General features: G+C 43.2%; 1 protein-coding gene across 2 annotated transcripts; it reads right to left on the reverse strand.

The window, feature by feature from the left end:
* Window positions 1-287: 287 nt before the first annotated feature.
* Window positions 288-20,133, reverse strand: LOC110001391 (SH3 domain-containing protein 19-like). Of its 2 annotated transcripts, none has more exons than XM_065950556.1 (16): window positions 19,630-20,133; window positions 13,277-13,313; window positions 10,932-10,972; window positions 10,549-10,648; window positions 9,064-9,199; window positions 8,631-8,796; window positions 7,351-8,547; window positions 6,142-6,213; window positions 5,172-5,415; window positions 4,795-5,089; window positions 4,462-4,656; window positions 4,305-4,363; window positions 3,982-4,214; window positions 3,413-3,604; window positions 3,075-3,163; window positions 288-2,990 (listed from the first exon to the last, which is right to left on the reverse strand). In XM_065950556.1, exons 1-16 carry the CDS (start codon window positions 19,718-19,720, stop codon window positions 2,883-2,885), a joined length of 3,255 nt encoding a protein of 1,084 aa, XP_065806628.1. In that variant the 5' UTR covers window positions 19,721-20,133; the 3' UTR covers window positions 288-2,882. The 2 variants fall into 2 exon arrangements, with proteins under 2 accessions (XP_065806628.1, XP_065806626.1); XM_065950554.1 differs by having other exon boundaries at window positions 4,462-4,662; window positions 19,630-20,131.
* Window positions 20,134-20,155: the final 22 nt, after the last annotated feature.

A 20,155-nucleotide genomic window follows, 5' to 3' on the forward strand; every position in this document is an offset into this window, starting at 1 on the left:
TTTCTTTGAAGGGATGATTTGTTGTTTTGCCTGTTTTGACGTAATGTTGATAAAGTGATGGAAAATACGATCCTGAGTCAGTGTGTTGTGTTTTATCATTTCAAATTTTCTCAAACCTTACATAATGACAAATTATTTAAAGGAGCAGTATGTAACTCTGACCCCTAGTGTTAATTTTTTTTAATTCTAAACATTGTAGAGCGCTGCCGCAAAAACAAAAACATAAAAAAAACGAAGAAAAAGAAAAAAAGAAGATTTTAAATATTTTGCAACAATAAAAGATCCTCTTGTCCAGAAATGTCAAAGTTTTATTTGTATTAAAAGTCGGAATGTTTGGTTACATAAAATCTCTCTGACAAAGAAATGAATAAACTCTTTCATGGCTTTCTCACAAACACATTTAGTGTTACAGTCAGTCCAAACGTCCATGATCTGTCCAGAAGGATTCAGATGCAACAGGAGATGTTTTGTCTTGACGAGCTGCCAACAAATTAACCAGTGATGTAACAATCGTGTCCAAATAAGAACCCCCTCCCCCCAGACCTGCTATAGCGAGAAAAAACCCTCCATTCGTCCAAAACACATCGTGTAGAACGTAAATTTAATGATTTATTGATCATCATCTGCTCTAATCTGCTGACAGCACGTTCAGAGAAAACATGGTCTACCCTTTAATAAAAACACTTAACACTTTACGACTCGTATATTCAGTCTTGTCGCGTGAGATGATTTCAAAAAGGAAAGATAAGAACAGACCAGTAAAAAAAGATGGACAAACAAAACATTTAAAAACTACAGCTGAAGTTTTTCAACTAAAAATCTTAACAGTCTGATAAGATAAAAAAAAAAACCTTTAACAGGTGACATATTCTCCCCCTTATCAAAAAGTGTAAATAAGTCTCAGAGCTCCTCAAAACGTGTGAAGTTTCTTGTTCTAAATCCACTCTGATCCTGTTTTTGTCTATAAACCCCTCTATTTCAGCCCTGCTCAGAACAGGCTGTTTCTGTGTCTGTACCTTTAAATATGTAAATGAGCTGTGTCTGACCACGCCCCCACTCTGGAAGGGCTTGGGTGTACTTGGTCTTTCTCGCTCCATGTGCTATTGTTTACTGTGAGAAGGCAGACTCAGAGGGCAGAACAAACACCTAGCTGTGGGAGTGTCACCCACCTGGGGGAGGGGCTACTGTCCTTTGTGATGTCATGAGGGGAAAATCTCCAAACGGCCTGTTTGAGCACACATTTTCTGAAAAGTGGAGCAGGCAGAGGACAGAGAGGATGGACTTTTCTCATCATTGGGGGGTTTGTAGACAGATTAGAGACACGTTAGAGTTAGAGGAACATGGTGAAGAGGATTTTGAATATGACCTTTAAAGCTGCAGGAAACGTGTAATGTGGATAAAGTGATGGTAAATATGATCATGAATCTGTATATTGTGTTTTATTTTGAAACTGTGAAGTATGTGGAAACTGTGAGTTAGTATTATTCATGAAAAAAGGTCCAGTTTAGGGAATGTGGGAAATTAAATAAAAGCCTTTTTTTTTAACGAGTTTCTCAGTGAAAAACATGCAACAAGGAAAGAAAGGCATAAAAAGCACCAACAATAAACCTTAAATAAAGCACAACTGTGACACTGACGATGTCCTATCGTCTTCTCTCCCGCTCTAAAGTGACGCTACAAGTTAAAAAAAATTCTGTATGTCAAACAGCTGAAGTCGCGACTCATGATGCCTGTTTTATGATCTAGTCTACGTCAGAGTATCACGGCCACATTTAAGAAAACATTTCAACAGATTTAGAGAATAACGTCCTATGATGTTTTGTAGATTTTAAGGAGGGATACCAGAGGAGCAAACGAGCGTCTTTAGAAGTTATGTTTCAAAACCTCGCAATACTTTAAAACTGAAACTAATAACGGACGATTCGAATCGATGAGTCAAAAAATACGATGCAGGTTTGCATGCTGTCTTCTTAGTGTTGAAGTACTCGAAATCAGTCTTGAGTTCTCGAGACCGATATTTGAAGGTCTCGCTATCGAAAGCATTTATACTCGGACACTCAGCTGTACTTATTTCCTCTGGTTCAGGAGGAGAAATATGCTCCTCATGTTTGCTGCCTTAAAAGATTTTAAGCCTCATTGAAGCGGATTGATTTCTTATTCCAGTTCAAAGACACATTATTACACTTTAAAAACAGTCCATGTTGAGCACAAGTCAGGACTCAGACACGAAGAAGAGACGAGTCTGAGTCCTCTCTCTCTCAGATCTTAATCGGGATATTTGAATTTTTAAGAACCACGTTGAAGAAAATCTCTGCACACCTGAATGTGCTCCCTTCCTGTCATTCTCATTGTCTCTAAATCTCTAAGAACAGCTCACAGCGGTGCAGAGCTGCAGGAGCTTCAGGGTTCAAACATTTGGAGACGGTTCATTGGTCGATCAGATCTAAGTCCAAAAACGTCCCCCTGAGCACGGAGGAAAAAGATCCACGACAACGAAAAGACAGGAAGATGAAAATCGATGGCTTCTTTGCATCAGTTTTTCTCAGTCGTTAAGGAACAGCGGTCCCTCCCACTTTTGGTCGCCATGGTGATAATACGCAGAGAGTTGTTCCTCCAATTTAAGTCACCAAACTTGAGGAAAATAATTCAGACCGAGCTGCTTTTACTGTCTTTAAAAACATCCGTTTAAAGGTGTGGAACGATGGAACAGGCGAGGTGTGATATCCAGGTGTTCACAGCACTCGCATAAAAAAAACTCCCCGCCACGAGGAGACAGGTGTGCAAACGTTTCCAGTTCAGATGAAACCGACCAGCGTGCGGAGAGCGGCAGCAAAACTCCATAAAAAACACAAACAAAAGTTGTTTTTACTTGGATTTCCTCATCAGAGAAGTGAAATGTAGTTTTTAGGCACAATCCCACGCTTCCCGCCTGCAACTCCCAGAATCCACTGCTCATCCACCAACTCCACCTGCGTGATGATGTCACCAACCTGCAGGAGGAGGACGGAGAATTTCAGCTCATGATATTTATATTTCACTCAAATATTCTTGAAATGTTTTGCGTTCACACACACCTTCAGTGTGAGCTCGTCCTCGCTCTCCGCTGTGAAGTCAAACTTGGCCACGCCCCTCAGCGCTGGCTGCTGGTCTGTGATTGGCTGAGCTGGAAAGAAGACATAAGAGCTGTGGTTAAAGACGAAGCAGCAGAGCTCTGGCAGGATACGGTTTCAAGTCTTCCTTTTTATTTCCACTTTCAAAGATATTTTTAGTTCTCGATCGATCTGTAAAAATTAAAGTTTAAAAGGTGAGTTCTGCTTCAAGATAACAAAAAAACACAACAACAGAAAGACAGAGAAGTCCAGCAGTGAATGAACCTGTGTTACCCGGGCAGGTGTGTGTGTGTGTGTGTTACCCGGGCAGGTGTGTGTGAAAGCAGCAGGGTAAAGCCCCTCCCTCCCCTCCACTCGTCCTCTCTTCCACTCAGCGTCGACGTGCTCTGTAACCTCGATAAGCGCCCCCTTGTGGAAGGACAGATCCTCTGCAGTCTGACCGGGGAAGTCGAACAGAGCCACGGCCCACTCTGGCTGCTGGGAGATCCTTGATTCTGCAAAAAAAAAAAAAAAAAACTCACATTAAACTCAGATCCCAACAATACAGAATCACAAAAATATCCTTTAAAATGTATTAAATCACCGTCTTTACTTCATTGGATGATTTTAACAAGATGACAGAAGTGTTACATGTTTGTGTTTGGTCAAAAGGTAAAGATATATATATATATATATACATATTTTGTTTTTAAATAAAAATTGACAAACTTTTGTAGTTTACTCATTTTTTTTGGTAATAATTAACTGCACAGTTTGTAAATTCCTCCACTAGGGGACTCCCAATCAAAACAATAACAAAAAGAGGATTTCGAGACTGTCAGGGAATCATGGGAGTGATTCTCTGTGCTACGTCCAGGACGTGTCTGCTCACCCGTTTTCTCTGTATCTGCTGATGTTGATTTTGTCGTTCCCTCTTCCTGCGGCGGCGGCGGCTCCACCACTTCAGTAAAACTCAGCGGAAAAATCCCGATTCGCCCGTGGATTTGACCACGCCCCCACTCCTGCCCAATGAGCTCCAGGAGGGCGATGACGTCACCCTGGGAGAAGGTGAGCTCGTCGTCCTCCTCTCCCTCGTAGTCGAACAAGGCGACGCAGCGAGGGCCGCTGAAATATCAAAACACATTCTTCAGAATCGAGACGTTTTTTAAAGAGCGGTGGTTGCTGTTTTGGTTTTCATGATGTGCGGCGTCTGACCTGACAGGAGGAGCGTCCGGCTGCTCTTTCTGCTCTGTGGGCGCCACGGGGAGGATCGACTAGACGGAGGAACAGCAACCAAAACATTTCAGTTACACTCTTTACGATAAAGATTTCACACGGGGACATTTGAGAATCTGGAGAGGTAGATTGTTACCTCCGAGTCCAACATGCTGAGGTCCGCCAGCGCTGGTTTTGATTGGCTCTCCTGTTTTGGAGCCAGCTCTGGTTGGTCGTCCAGATCCAGGAGACACTGTGATTGGTTGATGAGCGGGGTGACTGCAGTTTGGCTCCTCCCTTCCCCCGGTGGAGGCTCTGAAGGACTCGGGTCATCCAGGACGATCAGGACTTCCTGTTTCTGAGAAAGTTCAACCTGAGAACTCAAATCTACTGCAGCCTTTACAGAGTGTGTGTGTGTGTGTGTGTGTGTGTGTGTGTGTGTGTGTGTGTGTGTGTGTGTGTGTGTGTGTGTGTGTGTGTGTGTCCTTACAGTGTTGCTGTTATAGAGGGGGTGTCCAGGTTTAGGGCGGGGTGGAAGGGGTGGTCCTTTCTTTGAAACCGACTTTGACTGAATCTGATTGGCTGACACAGAAGAAGGGCTGGACATGGTTTGAGAAGAAGAAGACTGGCTGGCTGTCGAGACCGAGGGGGCGGGGACAGATTTGGATGCGGGCGGAGTCAACAGAGAGGACGAGGAAGTCGACGTGACAGCTGGAGGAGGCGGTCGCCCAGGGGTGGATTTCATTGGTGGAGGACGTAGGGGGAGGAGTTTCACACCTGTAGGCCTGAAAAAAGTGTGTTTTATTTACATGTGCACGCCTTTTGGAAAGTTTAGAGTGAACTGATACACATTCATTCATTTTTAACCTCGGGGGAAGAGCAGGATCTGAGGAGTTCGGGTTTGCCGTGTTGGTAGTTTCTGGTTTGTTGGGGATTACCGGGCCTTTCCTCAGAGCCGGAGCTGGAGCTGTGGTTGCAGGTTTGAGGCCTGGAGTTGGTCCCAGAGGTTTGGGGGCCGTGGCTGGAGCAGCAGCTGACGGTTTGGGCTGGACTGGGTTTGCATCTGGTGTTGTTGGGGAGGCAACGGTGGGCTTGGGGGCCAGATTTGGGGCTGCAGGTGAAGCACAGAAGATGGATGTTTTAATTAATAACACTCTCGTTGCAACAAGGTCACTTTGTCAGTCCAGTCACTACAGATCTAACTGAAATCTTAAAACCAGGTCAAAAGGTTAAAGGTTGAACACGTTACCAAAAGGAAAAATCTGGTTTCTCTGAATGTTGGGTAACAGTTGGGTAACTCGAGTTTTAGACTTTTTAAACTGTATAAACCAGAAGGAAAAATCTCTTTAATGTGCTCTTTTATCATAGTCGTTTATGTCAGAGCTGAGCTGGTTACATAATGAGAATATTCTGAATTTCAGAGGTCACATGACTGAAAAACACACACACACTTACAGTATGTGTGCATCACACTCACACAGCGCTCCTAACAGTGAGGCCTCTTTTCTCCTCTCACACAATCAAAGCATTTGTCTCACACACACACACACACACACACACACACACACACACACACACACACACACACACACACACACACACACACACACACACACACACACACACACACACACACACACACACACACACACACACACACACACACACCATCAAAGCTCCCCTCATGTTTGCATATTTCCTACAACATAATGAGCGGGCAAGATTTATGTCTCTAAGCTCTCAAACATTCTATTGTGTTAAAACTAAATCGAGCTTAGTGTTCACTCACTCTCACAAACACACACACACACACGCGCGCACACACACACACACTTACCGCTGGATCTGCGTAGTGATGTCAGAGCTGCTGGTTTGGCCGGGACGCCTGGGCGTACACTTTCTACTTTCACTGAAACAACAAAGAAACAAAAATTACACGTCATGAAAAATAAATGAAGCAGCAGGACGATGGATGTCGTTAGATTTTGGACCGGAATAAATAAAAGACGCTTGATCAGGTCGCTTTAGAACTGCAGGTCGTTTGTCTGGCAAACCGAGGGGCGTCCAAAACGGCCGTGTGGGGGCTTTAATCATTTGTTGCAAAAAAAAATGGAGTCTTTATGGTATCTGTCGCCATAGAGACGAAGAGGAAGAGTCACTTCCTCCTGCCACGATCACTGTGGGATGTTTGTTTGTTTGTTGAGTCTCAGTTTACAATGAAACTCTGTTTCGACTGTCAGCATGGAGGCTTCAGAAACTCACAGACGTCACAGAGAGCGGTTTCAGGGTAAACAGAGGAGTGAGTTTTAAAACTGTCGACGTCGACACTTCTCGCGGATATCATCTCTGAAGTGATGTTTCAGCCCCGCAGAGCGCCGACATGCTGACTCACATTTCTGTGTGTTAAGGCTAAATGATCAGGAGGCTGGTGGGATAGTTCGGGGCTTGTGCCCTTTTCGATCCAGAGGTTACAGGAGACAGACCGAAAGTAAACAAAATGAAATGAAAAATTCAGACAAAAAAAAGGAAACTTGTGTTAGATGTAAAAATGTATGATGTCAATAATTCTGGGTGAGCATGATGTGTGAGATATGTTCAGGCAGCAGTGGTTGTGAGGAAACTACTGGGTTATGGAGGGTTGAGTTGCAGGATGAATGACGGGGGGGGGGGGGGGGGTGATTGTTGTGCTTCCATGATGGTTACCGCAGGGCAGGGTTGTTTCTGGCAGATGATAAATACTTAAGAGCTATTGTGTGTCTTTGTGTAATGGCAGCCCCCCCCCCCCCCCCCATTTGAAATCTGATTGGCAAACCCAAAATCCAAAAATTATGATTGGCTTATGACCTTATCAGAGGCGGTCTTAATTTTAAATCAAATATTCTGGCTGTGCTGCCAGAGGCTGCAGGCTCGATACAATTCATATGATACACCACGATACACTTTACTGACCCCTTGAGGAAATGTAAGGTCGGTGCAGTTCCTCCTTGCCGCCTGTAGGAGTCAGTATCACAGACTGAAGAAAGCCACTGTTCACATTTAGACTCACCAGTTTGGTTCGTAGAGTCCTGCGTCTCCTCAGCTTCTGTCTGAGCTCCACTGCTCACCTCCGCTGAGGGTCTCGGGGGCAGAGTGGGGGTGGTCTTATCCTGGGTCAGAGCTCCCGTGCTGGCCCGGGGAGCGACTGTAGGTCTGGGTGGAGGTTTGGTCTGTTGGTCTGAGGGCGTGATTTTTGGTGGAGGGGGTCTTGGGGCCGGGACGGGGACGGCGGTTCCAGATGTGAGGGTCTCTGGAGTGGACTGTGGTTTAGGTGTTATTAAGGGTTTTTCTGTGTTTCTGCAGGGTTGGGGGACCAAAGACGGGGCAGGTTTTGGGGTACAAGAAGTTGAAGGTTGGGCAGCTGGTTTAGGGTCCGGGTTCAAGTCTGTGGTCGGGGCTTCAGTTGATTTAAAAGACTCTGTGCTACATGAGTCTGTGGTCAAACTGGGATGTTCCCAGAACACTTTCGTGGACGGTTTGGTGGCTTGTGAAAAGTTCTTAGGCTTCGGGGCGATGGTGGGAGGGGCGGATTTGGTTGGTTGGAGGCGAGGGCGTGGCCTGGGTTCAGGTTTCTTTGTGACAGCGCACTCCAGCGGCGTGGAGTTTGTGTCTCCACAGCTCCCATCAGCCACTTGCTGCTCGAACGCTTGTATCCTCGCTCTCAACGTCGCCATGTCCTCTTCTCCCTCCTCACTCTCCGATTGGCTGTTCCCACTGCTGCTGCCGCTGCTACGGCGATCGGGGAAGCCCCAGTCGTCGGTGCTGAAGGCCTCGAGCAGCTCCTGAAGGTACTTCCCCTGAACCACGTCTTGGTTAGCGCTGTTAGCGCCTGAGCGAGCAGCTAGCGTGGCTAAACCGTCCTCGCGCAGCTTCACCAACGTTTGCACTTTGACCTCGTTGCTGATCGGCGGAGCGCTGAGCCTGGAGCGTGGGCGGGGCCTGGGACGATCCAACGGGACTTGTGAGGAAGTAGATGGAGTGGTTGCCACGTCAACAGCAGCAAAAGACCGTTCCCAAAGGTCGGTCTGAGCTCCGGAGTTTGAAGTCAAAGGTGAACACAGCTCAGTGAGGAAGTCGCAGCAAAGTGTGTTGTCACCGCTAACGGAGGTGAGCTGCGATTGGCTGGAGGTGGGGGTGATGTCATCAACGTTGGACGGTTTTAGAGTGAGGCTGAGACGTGGTCGTGGAGGTCTGACGGGTCTCCTCACTGCAAACAAATTACAATTTTTTTCATTGACAAAAATGAAACATTACATTTTAAAATCTTTAAAAAATCTTTCTTCCTCTCACCGTTCGCGTCTTGTTGATCGGGGGCGGGTCCTGGATCAGTCTGCGTGGCGATGGTTATTGATGAAGCTGGACGTGGGGATGAAGAGGGGAGACAGGAGGAAGAAGAGGGGAGGAGAACCTGCTCCTGTGTCTTCTCCCTGATCACCTCCTCATAGGACGGAGGAGGCTGAGGAGGAGAAAGTAAACAACGGTCATTTTTCAAGCTGAATTATTGAATCTAGATTCTGAAATGTGACAATTAGATACTTCTCATATCTGTTGAATCAAAACAGACCATTTTAGCAAAAATAAAGACTAACAGTAGTTTAAGCCAGCCTTCAGTGTCGCCACCAACAGGCAATAAGAGTTATTATTAACCATTTTCTTTAGGAGTTTTTGAGATTCTCCATAAACCAAAAGTTGTATCGTCGTTTGTATCGTCTGACAGAGGTACCTGTATGGCCGGAGGGATAGTCGACCCCCAGATCTGTGCGGCGGGAGGAGGGGGAGGCGGGAACCCTCCTGAAGCCCCGGGGAACCAGGATGTGGAGGCCAGGGGCTCCGCAGACAGGATAGTTATCTCTGGTCGCCTAGCAACAAGGTCAGGATTACAGGAAGTCAGCAACAATGAAATACAGGTATTGACGCACACAGGACATGCTTCTTCTTCTTTTCTTTTTTTTATCCTGCAGGGATTCATGTGGAATCCGTCACTTAAAAACAAAAACATGTCGAGAATAAAACTTAGATGTGGAGTTTTTCACGCAAATCTTTTTGTTTATTCTACTTGATAAACAACTTTTAGTTATAATTCATTATCAAAGCTTTAAGTTATTAAGAGTACAGACAAACCATGCAGAGAAAAGGTTCTTGCATAATGCCAAATATAATGAAGATATGTACAAAATTATATACAGTCAGTCAGGGATCTATATCATACATTCAACTTAAACTGGAGGACATTTTGGAAAACAGCGTAAAAACACGATAAATCGATAAAACATCTGAGTCAATTCCTCTATTCTAAAGCTGCACATTCATTCAAAACTGAGAGAGAAAGTTTACATTAGAATTGTAAAGATCCCTTCAAATTAAAAATCAGTCTATTGGCGCATCAGGCCGTCTGAAGTAGTTTACAGTTTGATCCAGCAGAGGGCGCCATCTGTGTAACTTGACCATTGCAGGCTATCTCGACCCCAATAAAAGAAGACAGTAATATGGAGGCAGAAGCAATGGGGGCGCGATTCAGGAGATGCTAACTTAACATGAGGGAGCCTCTTCTCTCGCTACAAACCTGCAACTCTCCAAGCTGGCTCGCAAATATTCATGTTCCAGGAACGTCTGCACGCTCTGAACGGTTGTTCTCGCCAGCGGGTAATAGAGAGCTGAAATCCACTCTGATCAAGTTGATAGACTTGTGTTTCTGGTGAATAATATTTTTTAAAACGTCGGTCCTTTGCTCATTATTGATACGGTAAAATAAAGTAATTAAAATGTTTAGTGTCGTGTACTTTCTACTTTACTTTCTAAGTTGTGACAAAATGATTATCCTAAAAGGAAGTTACGCACAGTCACACATTGGCAAATGATTAAAGATTGGTTTAATAACTTGTGTGAAAACATTAGTGTGTTGATGTATCTGGTCAAATCCTGACATGAATCATATTTACTGTAAACAAAAGTGGACGTGGTATCTTGTTGACTAAAAATAATGTCCTCTTTTTTTCCCCTGACTTGATATATGAATTAAAAACAGAGTAAACACACCCGGCCCTCTCCCTCTTAGTGTTTCTATTAGTTTGATGTTTCGACGATCACAAGACGTAAGCTTCCCCCGGTTCTGTTGTTCATGTGTTGTGTTGTAAATAAAGGTTTATAAAAATGAAAAATCTTGACAAAGCTTATTAGTAATAATAATAATGTTGCAGCAGTTTCTCACCTCCTGTCTCTCTCTCTGTCTCGATCTCTCTCTCTGTCTCTCTCTCTGTCTCTGTCTCTGTCTCTGGATGATTCTGACAGAGAGGTTGATCTGGTGGATGCTGTTGGACAAAAACAGAGAACGAGTGTAGATTTTGAAAACATGCCACTTTTTCAGGCCAACGTTAAAATGGCCAAAAGCTCTGTTAAATAAATTACCCCGTCTGTTTTTGGACTGATGGCTTTTTATACATCAACAAACAGAAGTCTCACTCTCAGTCAACGGTAACAAATACGCTTTCTAAGCTCTGAGGCTGCTCGCACTTCACACTTAAATGATCCACTTTGGAGATCATTGTATTCAGATCACTCGAGAAGGAAGAGGAGGTGAGAACAGTTACTCACTTCTTTTGATGGCTGCTCTGATGGACGACAGAGGCCCCTGACTGCAGAGAGAGAAAACAGGGAAAACATGAGTCACTTTATTTCACCTCTGTTGGCACCTCCTCCCCCTCCCCCTTTACTCTCCCGTTTAGCTTTCTCTCCCATTTCCAGTGCCATAGCAGAGTTCAGATCATGATTATGTTTGTCAATATCGGACCCAATGCCGTTATTAGATCGGCACCAATTTGACCAGATCTGCAAAATCAAGGCACAATCCAGTTTGAAAAGGTTTGTTCTCATTTTTGCTCCAAAATCGACTCTACTGGAAGCCATATTGGAAATCAAGATGTTTTTGCAGCACATTTTTATAAATCACAAAAACAATATGGGTTCACCATTGTCGGGAAGTTCAGTTAACTAAAAAGCCAAGACAGCACTTAGATCTAGAGACAAACCGCTGCGGTTGGCTCGATCTGAATCTGAATATGAAAGTCTGTGTGAACCTGAGAAGGACTTAAATTGTCTGCACAAGCATCCAAGACATGACCAGGAACTACCTCAAAAATAAGTCCAAATACATACGTATATAGATGGACAAATCCTTTGGAGACGGGGATTAAAAAAAGGCAAAAAGACATAGCTGTTTTTATCAGAGGATTCTGCAGATATCTTTATATGCAGACGACACATTGTTATACATAATAGAAGAGACAGATAGTTTCATATGAATGTAGTTCTGAGAATTGTCAGTGAAAAACATAAATATTTAAAATGATAACAACCCTTTCTACAGAGCAGGAAACCATAGTGATGCTCGGTTGCTGTCCTCATTGAAGCACTGACAGACTAACAGGATTTCTGAGTCATTGAACGCCACATCGCAGAGTCTCTTTACACTCCTGTGTCAATTAGGGGACAAAACACCTCTTACACCATGGTGTGAGCAAACACAAATATGTATGAAGTTGCAGCTGCACACTTTCTCCCTCTGTGGCTCATTAAATGTTTTTTAAGGATCTGCAAAAAATAAACTGCTGAGGGAATGTTTTTGCTAAATTCCAGACAAATAGAGATTTTTTGGAAAACTGTCTCCAGGGCAGGAGACTCCATCTTATCACAAAATCTCCAAATATGTCAGAAGCTCCAGGATGAGTGAGGAGCCTGAAATCAAGCCAAAGTTCACAGCGGTTACCAGGCAGGTTAGGAATCAACAGAGCCAGACTCACCCAGACGACAGAAAGAGGTCAGACGTCCTTCTTTTCCTCCGTCTTTTCTTTAAAGTCTGTTTCTACTCTGTGTCTTTGTCTCTCACTGACTCTCTTTCTTTCTCTTTGTGCCACAGAGCTGCTAACCATGAACACACACACATGACTCACCCCTGACACTGCCCAAACACACACACACACACACACCAAACTTTACTTTCAACACTGATGGAAAAACCTTCTCTTATGCTCTACTTTCCAATCCTTCCTGTTTATTAATGGATAAAGTTTGCACTGCTGGAGGTGTTAACCTAACTTGATGGCCATTATTAAAGTCTACTTTGTAAACTCTAGAACTATTTTCTGATGTAGTTTCTCAGTGTTTCAAAAACTTTCCAGAGTCACTCTTGACCATTACGTCATTTTGGGGTGTGTGCAACTGATGTAAATCACAGAGGTACGTTTTTTAGTAAACTAGAGCTTATAATAAACATCCAACCTTGAGGGGGAGTGTGAAAGATTGAGTGAGGATCTATTGGCAGAAATATATGAAAGTATTCTTACTACATGGTTTTGCAAACTCACTTGAATATTTACTTTCACGCCCCAAACTTCAGCCTTAAAAAGGGATTTTCCTTCCTCCCTGTTTCTGCAGAATAATAAGCCCCGTCTGCTGTTTATTCACTCATCAGGAGCTTTTAAATGTTTCACAATCTTCTAACAGTCAGTTTTGTGTCTCTTGTTCCCATCTTTTTTAAAATCAAACACACTCAAACTGAGGCTCTGTTTCCCTTGTAAACACACACACACACACAGTCTTTAAACTCGGTGCCTTCTCCGACTGGTTGCCATGCCTACCGGCCAAAAGCCCAAATACTTTCAGGAGTGTGTCAGACCCAGAGACCAAAGTAGTTCTTGCAAGTCTGTAAGGCAGCTGCAGAAAACAGTCCCACGATGATCAGCAGCTTCTTTTTATTTTCATTTGTTTTTACAGCTAAAGTACTTCAAAGAGGTTTCTCAATCACCTGGACTCGACGTGTGATCTCGCTCTGCATGTGGGTCACAACACATGCACCAGTTCTTGGCAACAGAAACCCATCTGTGTTTGACTTTAAATCAGGTGAGACAAGAGGAAGAGGAGGAAGAGCAAGAAAGTCTTACCTGTGGCGATGCTCTGGTTTACGTCTGTCAGGACGACCTGGAGAGACAAAAAATACGAAGAGGAAGAAATCATTTAAAAGTCTTTACAACGGAAAATAAAGCATATGGTGTCAAAACATGTCAAGAATCTGTAAAGTGGGGCGCCGGAAGCTTAGTGGTTGGTGCGCGCCGCGCCCTGTGCTCGGAGGCTGTAGTGCTTCAGGCGGACAGTCGGGTTTAGGGTCCGACATCTAGCTCCTTTTCTGTTTCTATCCACTGGTTTTTCTCTAATTCAAGACATAAAAAGCCCAAAACTCTGAAGTCTAAACTTCAGGTTTTATGTACGTCAAAGTCTTTATTTGATCTGGGAAATCCTACAAAAGACAAAGTGACGTTAAACAAAAAACTGCTGAAATGCTGCAAATGGTTTATCTATCAGGGTTGGGTGGATTGACAACGCCATTTTCCATCACCAATGGCTGAAAGATGTCATCCATTCCATCCTGTATGTTGTCACATAATCGTGGTTTTAAAGCCCTGAAGGATACCTCAGCCCGGCTGGAAAGTGGTTTACCAATCACGACCAGAGAAGAGAGCCTTAGAGCAGCCAAAGTTTGAGTTGAACTGACGCTCTGAGCTTCAGTTACAGTCAGTTTGGTGGTTTTCGTTTTTGGCCTCGAGCGGTAACATTTTCAGACTGTTAAGCTGGAATGGAGCGACGCAGGAACGAGTCCATAACTGATGAAGAAGTGTTCCTTTGTCTCTGAGTCAATGTAATCACTTCTTTAGGTCAGGACCATTATTTTCTTAGAGAGCTGGCTTTTCATTTGTTTTATTGTCAGAAAATATCTCTTCTGTCTCCCTCTTGTTTATTAATATCTCAGTGTGTAGTCCTTTGTTGTGTGTTTGCATACATAGTGTATAGAGTTTCCATGGGTATATGCAAACCAGGTAGCTGAGGGGCTCTCTGAACCTTGTTCCTCTCTTCTCCTGATTGGTCCTTTTTTTTTTGTCTCAAACCATCATTATGTCTTCCTCTGCCACACAGGAAATGATGCATTTTGTGTTTCCAACTACTTTAAAAGGTTACATATTATTCAAAATCCTCTTCACCATGTTTCTCTAACTCTATATGTGTCCCTAGTCTGTCTATAAACTCCTTTCCCTTCATGAAATCACAAAGGGCAGTAGCCCCTCCCCCAGGTGGGTGATACTCCCACAGCTAGGTGTTTATTCTGTCCTCTGAGTCTGCCTTCTCACCGTAAACAATAGGACATGGAGCGAGAAAGCACCGAGTACACCCAAGCCCTTCCAGAGAGGGGGCACAGGTCATTTACATATTTAAAGGTACAGACACAGAAACAGCCTGTTCTGAGCAGGGCTGAAATAGAGGGGTTTATAGACATGATCAAATACAGGATCAGAGTGGATTTAGAACAAGAAACTTCACAGACATGTTTTGAGGAGCTCTGATACTTATTTAAACTGAAGAAGAGGAGAATATGTGACCTTTAAAATACCATGAAGAAAGTGCTCCCAATAGCCTAGTGGTTTTGTTGCACGCCCCTTGTAAAGAGGCTGCAATCCTCGTCGCAGTAGATAGATAGATAGATAGATAGATAGATCCTTTAATAATCCTTTACAGGAAATTACAGTGCCACAACAGCTTCAAGACAGACATAACACCACACATTTCATAAGATAGCTTCCATACTTAATAAGTTAAAATACAATAAAAATAAAAAATAAAGTTATTTTTGTGCATTATAAAACCTTATAGCAGCTGGTATACAAGACTTTCTGTATCTCTCAGTCTGACTGAAGGTGCTGCTCTTGATCACCTTCAGGGTGTGGAGTGGGTGAGTGGGGTTGGTCATTATTGAAACCAGTGACCATGGGATCAAATTTGACCTTGGCCCTTTGATGCATGTCATCCGCCCACTCGCTCCTCCCAACACTTCCTGTCTCTCTCCAGCTGTCCTAAACTAATAAAAGCAAAAATGACCCGCAAAGTCACTGAAGAAGAAGAAAAACCCCAAACTTAATAAAACTAAGCCCAAAGGAGAGGATTGGCAGTCCCTGACTTCCCTGACAGACAGTTTTGAAACAGCATTGATGAGCACTGATCAACAATAACAAAGAGAACAACAAAAACACAAGAAGTTGACTTAGATTAAATGTCATGGTCCTCCCCTGACCTGACCCTCCTGTCAACATGTTTACAGTTGGAACAAATAAAATAAAAAGACGAACGAGGTCAGAGAAAGAAGTTTCTTCAGATCTGGAACAGAGCTGGACTGTTTTTCTGTATGTGTGTGCATTTTTTCCATTTCCTACCTCCTTTCCTCTGAAAATCAGGTCAGCTCTGCTCCCTGAAGGGTCCAGTAAAACACTAAGTTGACAGATATGTAGAATTATCTCCAAAGTCCACAAACACCTCGTTCTTTCCTAATCTTTTTAAAATTCTCTCTCTTTTCTCTGTCCTGTCTTCTTCTTCTCTTCCCCCGACTCTCCAAAACTCTGACTGGACTGCCTGTCTGTTCTGGCCTGCCTCTTGATTGGCAGAGCAGAATCCAGGAAGTGCAGCTGTGATTGGCTGCAGGGGGATTCTGCTGGAGTCATCAGGGGCTTCAACACTTCCAGATGTTTGTGCTGCAGCAGGGAGGCCAAGCTCTGAGCTGGAGCTGCGTTCAAACACGCAAATACTCGCCGCAGCAAAAATTTCCCGCAGCGTTAGTCATCTGTTTGGTTTCATGTTTTACACGGTGAGGACAGAAGTTCAAAGGTTGAGAGGAGGAAAGCATTCAATGTTGAGCAGGATGAACAAAAGAAGACAACAAAACTCTACAAAGTTTTTAGCATCTTTGTTTTGATTTTATTGCCGATAACTTCACTGCTTTATTTCACTCACATTAAACTAATTGTCAGCCTTGGGCATCTGTTTCTAATAAAGCTTTATTAAACTGTCAGCTACCTGCTCAGCAAAAATACAGCAGACAGGCAAGTTTATACACGAGTTGTTGAACAAAGCTGCTAAATAGGCAGATAATGTTCTCAGGAGTTGGTGGAGAACAAAACAGAGCAAACAAATGTAAAAAAACAAAAGGTGAATACTGGGTTTGTTTTGTCATAGATTGCACACAAAGGGGGCGTGGCTGAATTGACTGACAGGTTGGCATCTTGTTGCAGTTCGTCAGGAGCCTCAAAGTCGGCCTCAGCTCAACATCTGTGTCTGTTTCTACATGGACCACCATCGTCTGGCTTCATAACACTTCTACAGAAACAGAAAGTGCACAGCTTCACAAACACGCCCAACATCACACAAATCCTTTTGTCATTATAGACGCCGGTTAAAAATACTCATTAGTGACAGTTTAAACACTAACATGAGACATTTATCATCCAACACAATCAAAGTAAGTCTGTGTGCGAAAACAAATGAGGTCACTTTGTAGTGGAGATGTCCAAAAACCATCCGAAGCATCGAGGAATATTTAATTTCCTGATGAGCAATTAGTGGATTATTTCAAACTCTAACCTCTCTCATGGGTAGAAAAATATAAAACAAAGCAACAACTGGCCTCAAGCAGCGTTTCTCAAAGCTCGGGAGAGGCACAATCCAAAGCATGTGGAAGCCACAAAGTTCAGATGCCAGAAAAATTAATTGCAGATTGGCTTTAAATCCACAGAGACCAGAACCAGAACCACAGGGTCGGATCGACGCACGCAAACACATAAACACAAACACGTTTGCTGTGCAGGGAATGAGTTCATGTTGTGCCTGAGGTGTGTCACCAGCTTGATTTGAATCTAAACAAAATTCCCCAAAACAGTCTCTGCATGAAGAAAACTGTTTGTGCAACTCTTTACTGACGTTTAAAACAATAAAAGCTAAATTCAGAAAGCTTGTCGACCTCAGGTTTTCACAATCACCTGCTTGAGATTCATAACAATCTTACAGGGCTTTCACACTTGCAGAATGACTGAAGAATATCCAGAGCAGTCCTCCTGAACTTATCGAGATACTTCAGGAGTATACATGTGAAAACGGCTCTAGTGTCTGCAGAATTCAGTGAACATGATTTCCTACCCTGAGGGACCCCATTCTATTATGGTGTCATATAAATCCAACTTCATGTGATGATTTGAAAGGAGCAGTATGTAACTCTGACCCCTAGTGTTTAAAATGGGTACTGCAGCCAAATTCAAAACATTGTAGAGAGCTGTCTCTCTCTCCCCCCCCCCTCCTCTCTAGAGTGGATGCTCACTCAGGTCACCATGTGGTGGACTCTGAAGCTTCAGTGTTTATCCAGCTCTGCATGGGTCTGTAAACCTTTCTGTGTTCTAACCTCTCTCCATTTTTCAAAAGCATCTCCAATATTGATCCTAGTTTGAGCACGTTTCTGCTCGTGGAGCTTATTAGAAACATGCAGAGGCTTTTTAGGTCGGGTACAATCACTTCTATCTGAACCACTTCTCTTGACCGCTTCCATCACTGCAACACCTGTTGACCTGATAACTGCTCTCATATCTGACAAACTGAGGGGCATCCAAAACGGCCATGTGGGGCGTGTCTTAAAAGCGCCTACCTTCTCTGGTCCAAACAAATCCAGAGCATTCAGGAGCAGAATCTAAAGTTAGAAGGAGGACATACTGGCTGCTGCATTGTTGTCAGAGAAGCCAGCACTTCAACATAGCATGTTTCCTTAATGATCAGATAGTGAGATACCTTTATCATCTCACTCTCTACACATCTCACTGATTGGACCTTTAAAATAAACAAAATCAAATACAATATTTAAAGGTTAAACTCTGTTTTTTCTTATTTAGTTGAAGGACTTGTTTGTAGTTCTTTGATGGTATTGTGCTGTAGTTTCACACCTTCAAAAGACGTCGTAATCACCTCAAAGACACACCTAGTCTTAGCCAGAGGGCTACAGTGTGCCATGCACCTGTCTCACTCCCAAACATAGTATTACAAAGAAAGGCCTCGAAGAGTCCTGTTAGATTATAACTTCTGCTTCCCTAAGTGTGAGTCACAGAGACAAAGACAGTCAGATTAAACTAATGGCTGTAAGTCTTGGCACAGGCTCGCACCATAACAATCAGAATGTTTCTGTGAGCGTCTGCATATTTATGCCTGCATGTGTAAACTTTGACCCAAATGGCGACATGCTCACATGTTGATACAAGATTTATGGCTTTGGGTCTCAAGCAGGCTACACCCAAACTTTTACAGTTAGTTTCCCCTCCATGCTTCATGTCTTATCTGTTGCTTGAGCCCACAACACTGAGTTAGTGTTTGAAGAATAAGCAGTTAAGATAAGGAAACTCCATTCACAACACAACTGGGGCATACTCTTTAGAAATCGAGAGCAAACTTATTGTTTGAGGCAGTAAATACTGCCCCCAAATCCCAAAGGACAGAATTAAACGGCTTATCTTGCTTAACAAAGAGTAGAAACCCATTCAAATGTTGGTTATATATATCTCGAAAACTGCCACAAAAAACTGTAACCTGTCTTTTTTTTTTTTTGTTGCATTTTTAGCTTCAAAAAATTACATAAATTATGAACTAGTACACAAAATAAAGCCTCTAAATTGACTCCATCTCTTAAAGCTTCACCAAATCCCTGCATTGAAACCAGTTAGTGGTATTTTAAGTCAGGTTGGTTGCAGTTTATATACAAATAGCTGCAGTCCGACGAACGACGTCAAAAAGTCAACATATCAATTTAATTAAAATTGTATTTCAACTTTTTTCCCCAACATTTAGAGTTAATTCTAGACATTAAGACTTTTATTCTCGATATGTCAACTCTACTCTTGATATTATATTCAACTTCATTCCCGACAATTTGGCTTTTCGTCTTGACATTACGATGTTGATCTCGACATTTCAACTTGTATTCTCGATACTGGAAATTGTATTCAACTTTATTATGTAAAATTTAACTTTTCATTTGTAAATTTTAATTTTTTTTTTTTTGCAACATTTCAACTTTTATTATCAACATTATGACTTTTTATCTTGACATTACGACTTTTATTTCCAAAATTTTAACTTTTATTCCCCATATTTCGACTTACGCTTCCATGAGAGATTTTAAAGCGATACCTCAAAGCAGTTTTGAGGTTCCCAAAAGTGACTGGAAGTGGAATAAGATCCTGTAGAAAACACTAACATTTGATTTTAATAGTGTATTGAATTATAATATGGAGTATATTACTATCTAACCATCTACAGCTTCAGTTTAGGGTTTGTATTTCAAGTGTGACAACTCATTTGCCCAAAAGAAAGCGACATGATTAATCGACAACAGGTGGATTCGATTCGAAACCGTCTTCGGTCGACGATCTTTACGAACTTTTACCTCCGGAGCTGTTCGGCTGTCGTCGAACCACTTGTTCCCGGGTGTCCCTCATCGTGTTTTCCTCCTCTTCCTCGGACCGTGCTTCGGCCATTTCTCCTCTTTTTCTCACTTTTCTCCGGCTCTGTTTCTCTTGTGCTGTAGAAAATGGAGCTGGGTCAAAGCAGAGACAGCAGCACCATCATTATTCCTCCTCCTGTTTCGTCGACGATTACATCCACCGCCACCACAACAACCCGGGACAAGTTCACCCAAACACCGTCAACTTTATCGCCCGAAACAACTTCCAGCGTCAGTAAAAACCCTTCGACTCGGTGTTTGGCAACATTTTAGGCGTGAAACTGTCTCAAACCCGCCGTTATTTAAACAGAATAACAGTCGTCGTGTTTGGGTTTCGGCTGGAGAGTTTGTCCGAGCTTCCCTGTTTCCCCCAACAGCCGGGTCGCGAGCTCCTGATACAGAGCAGAGCCGCACGCGCTCCGGCTGCGTGACGTCACCAACTGAAAAAAAGGAACACAGTAACAGAGCA

This window comes from Labrus bergylta, chromosome 22 (assembly GCF_963930695.1).
Source record: "Labrus bergylta chromosome 22, fLabBer1.1, whole genome shotgun sequence".
NCBI classification, from domain to species: Eukaryota; Metazoa; Chordata; class Actinopteri; order Labriformes; family Labridae; genus Labrus; species Labrus bergylta.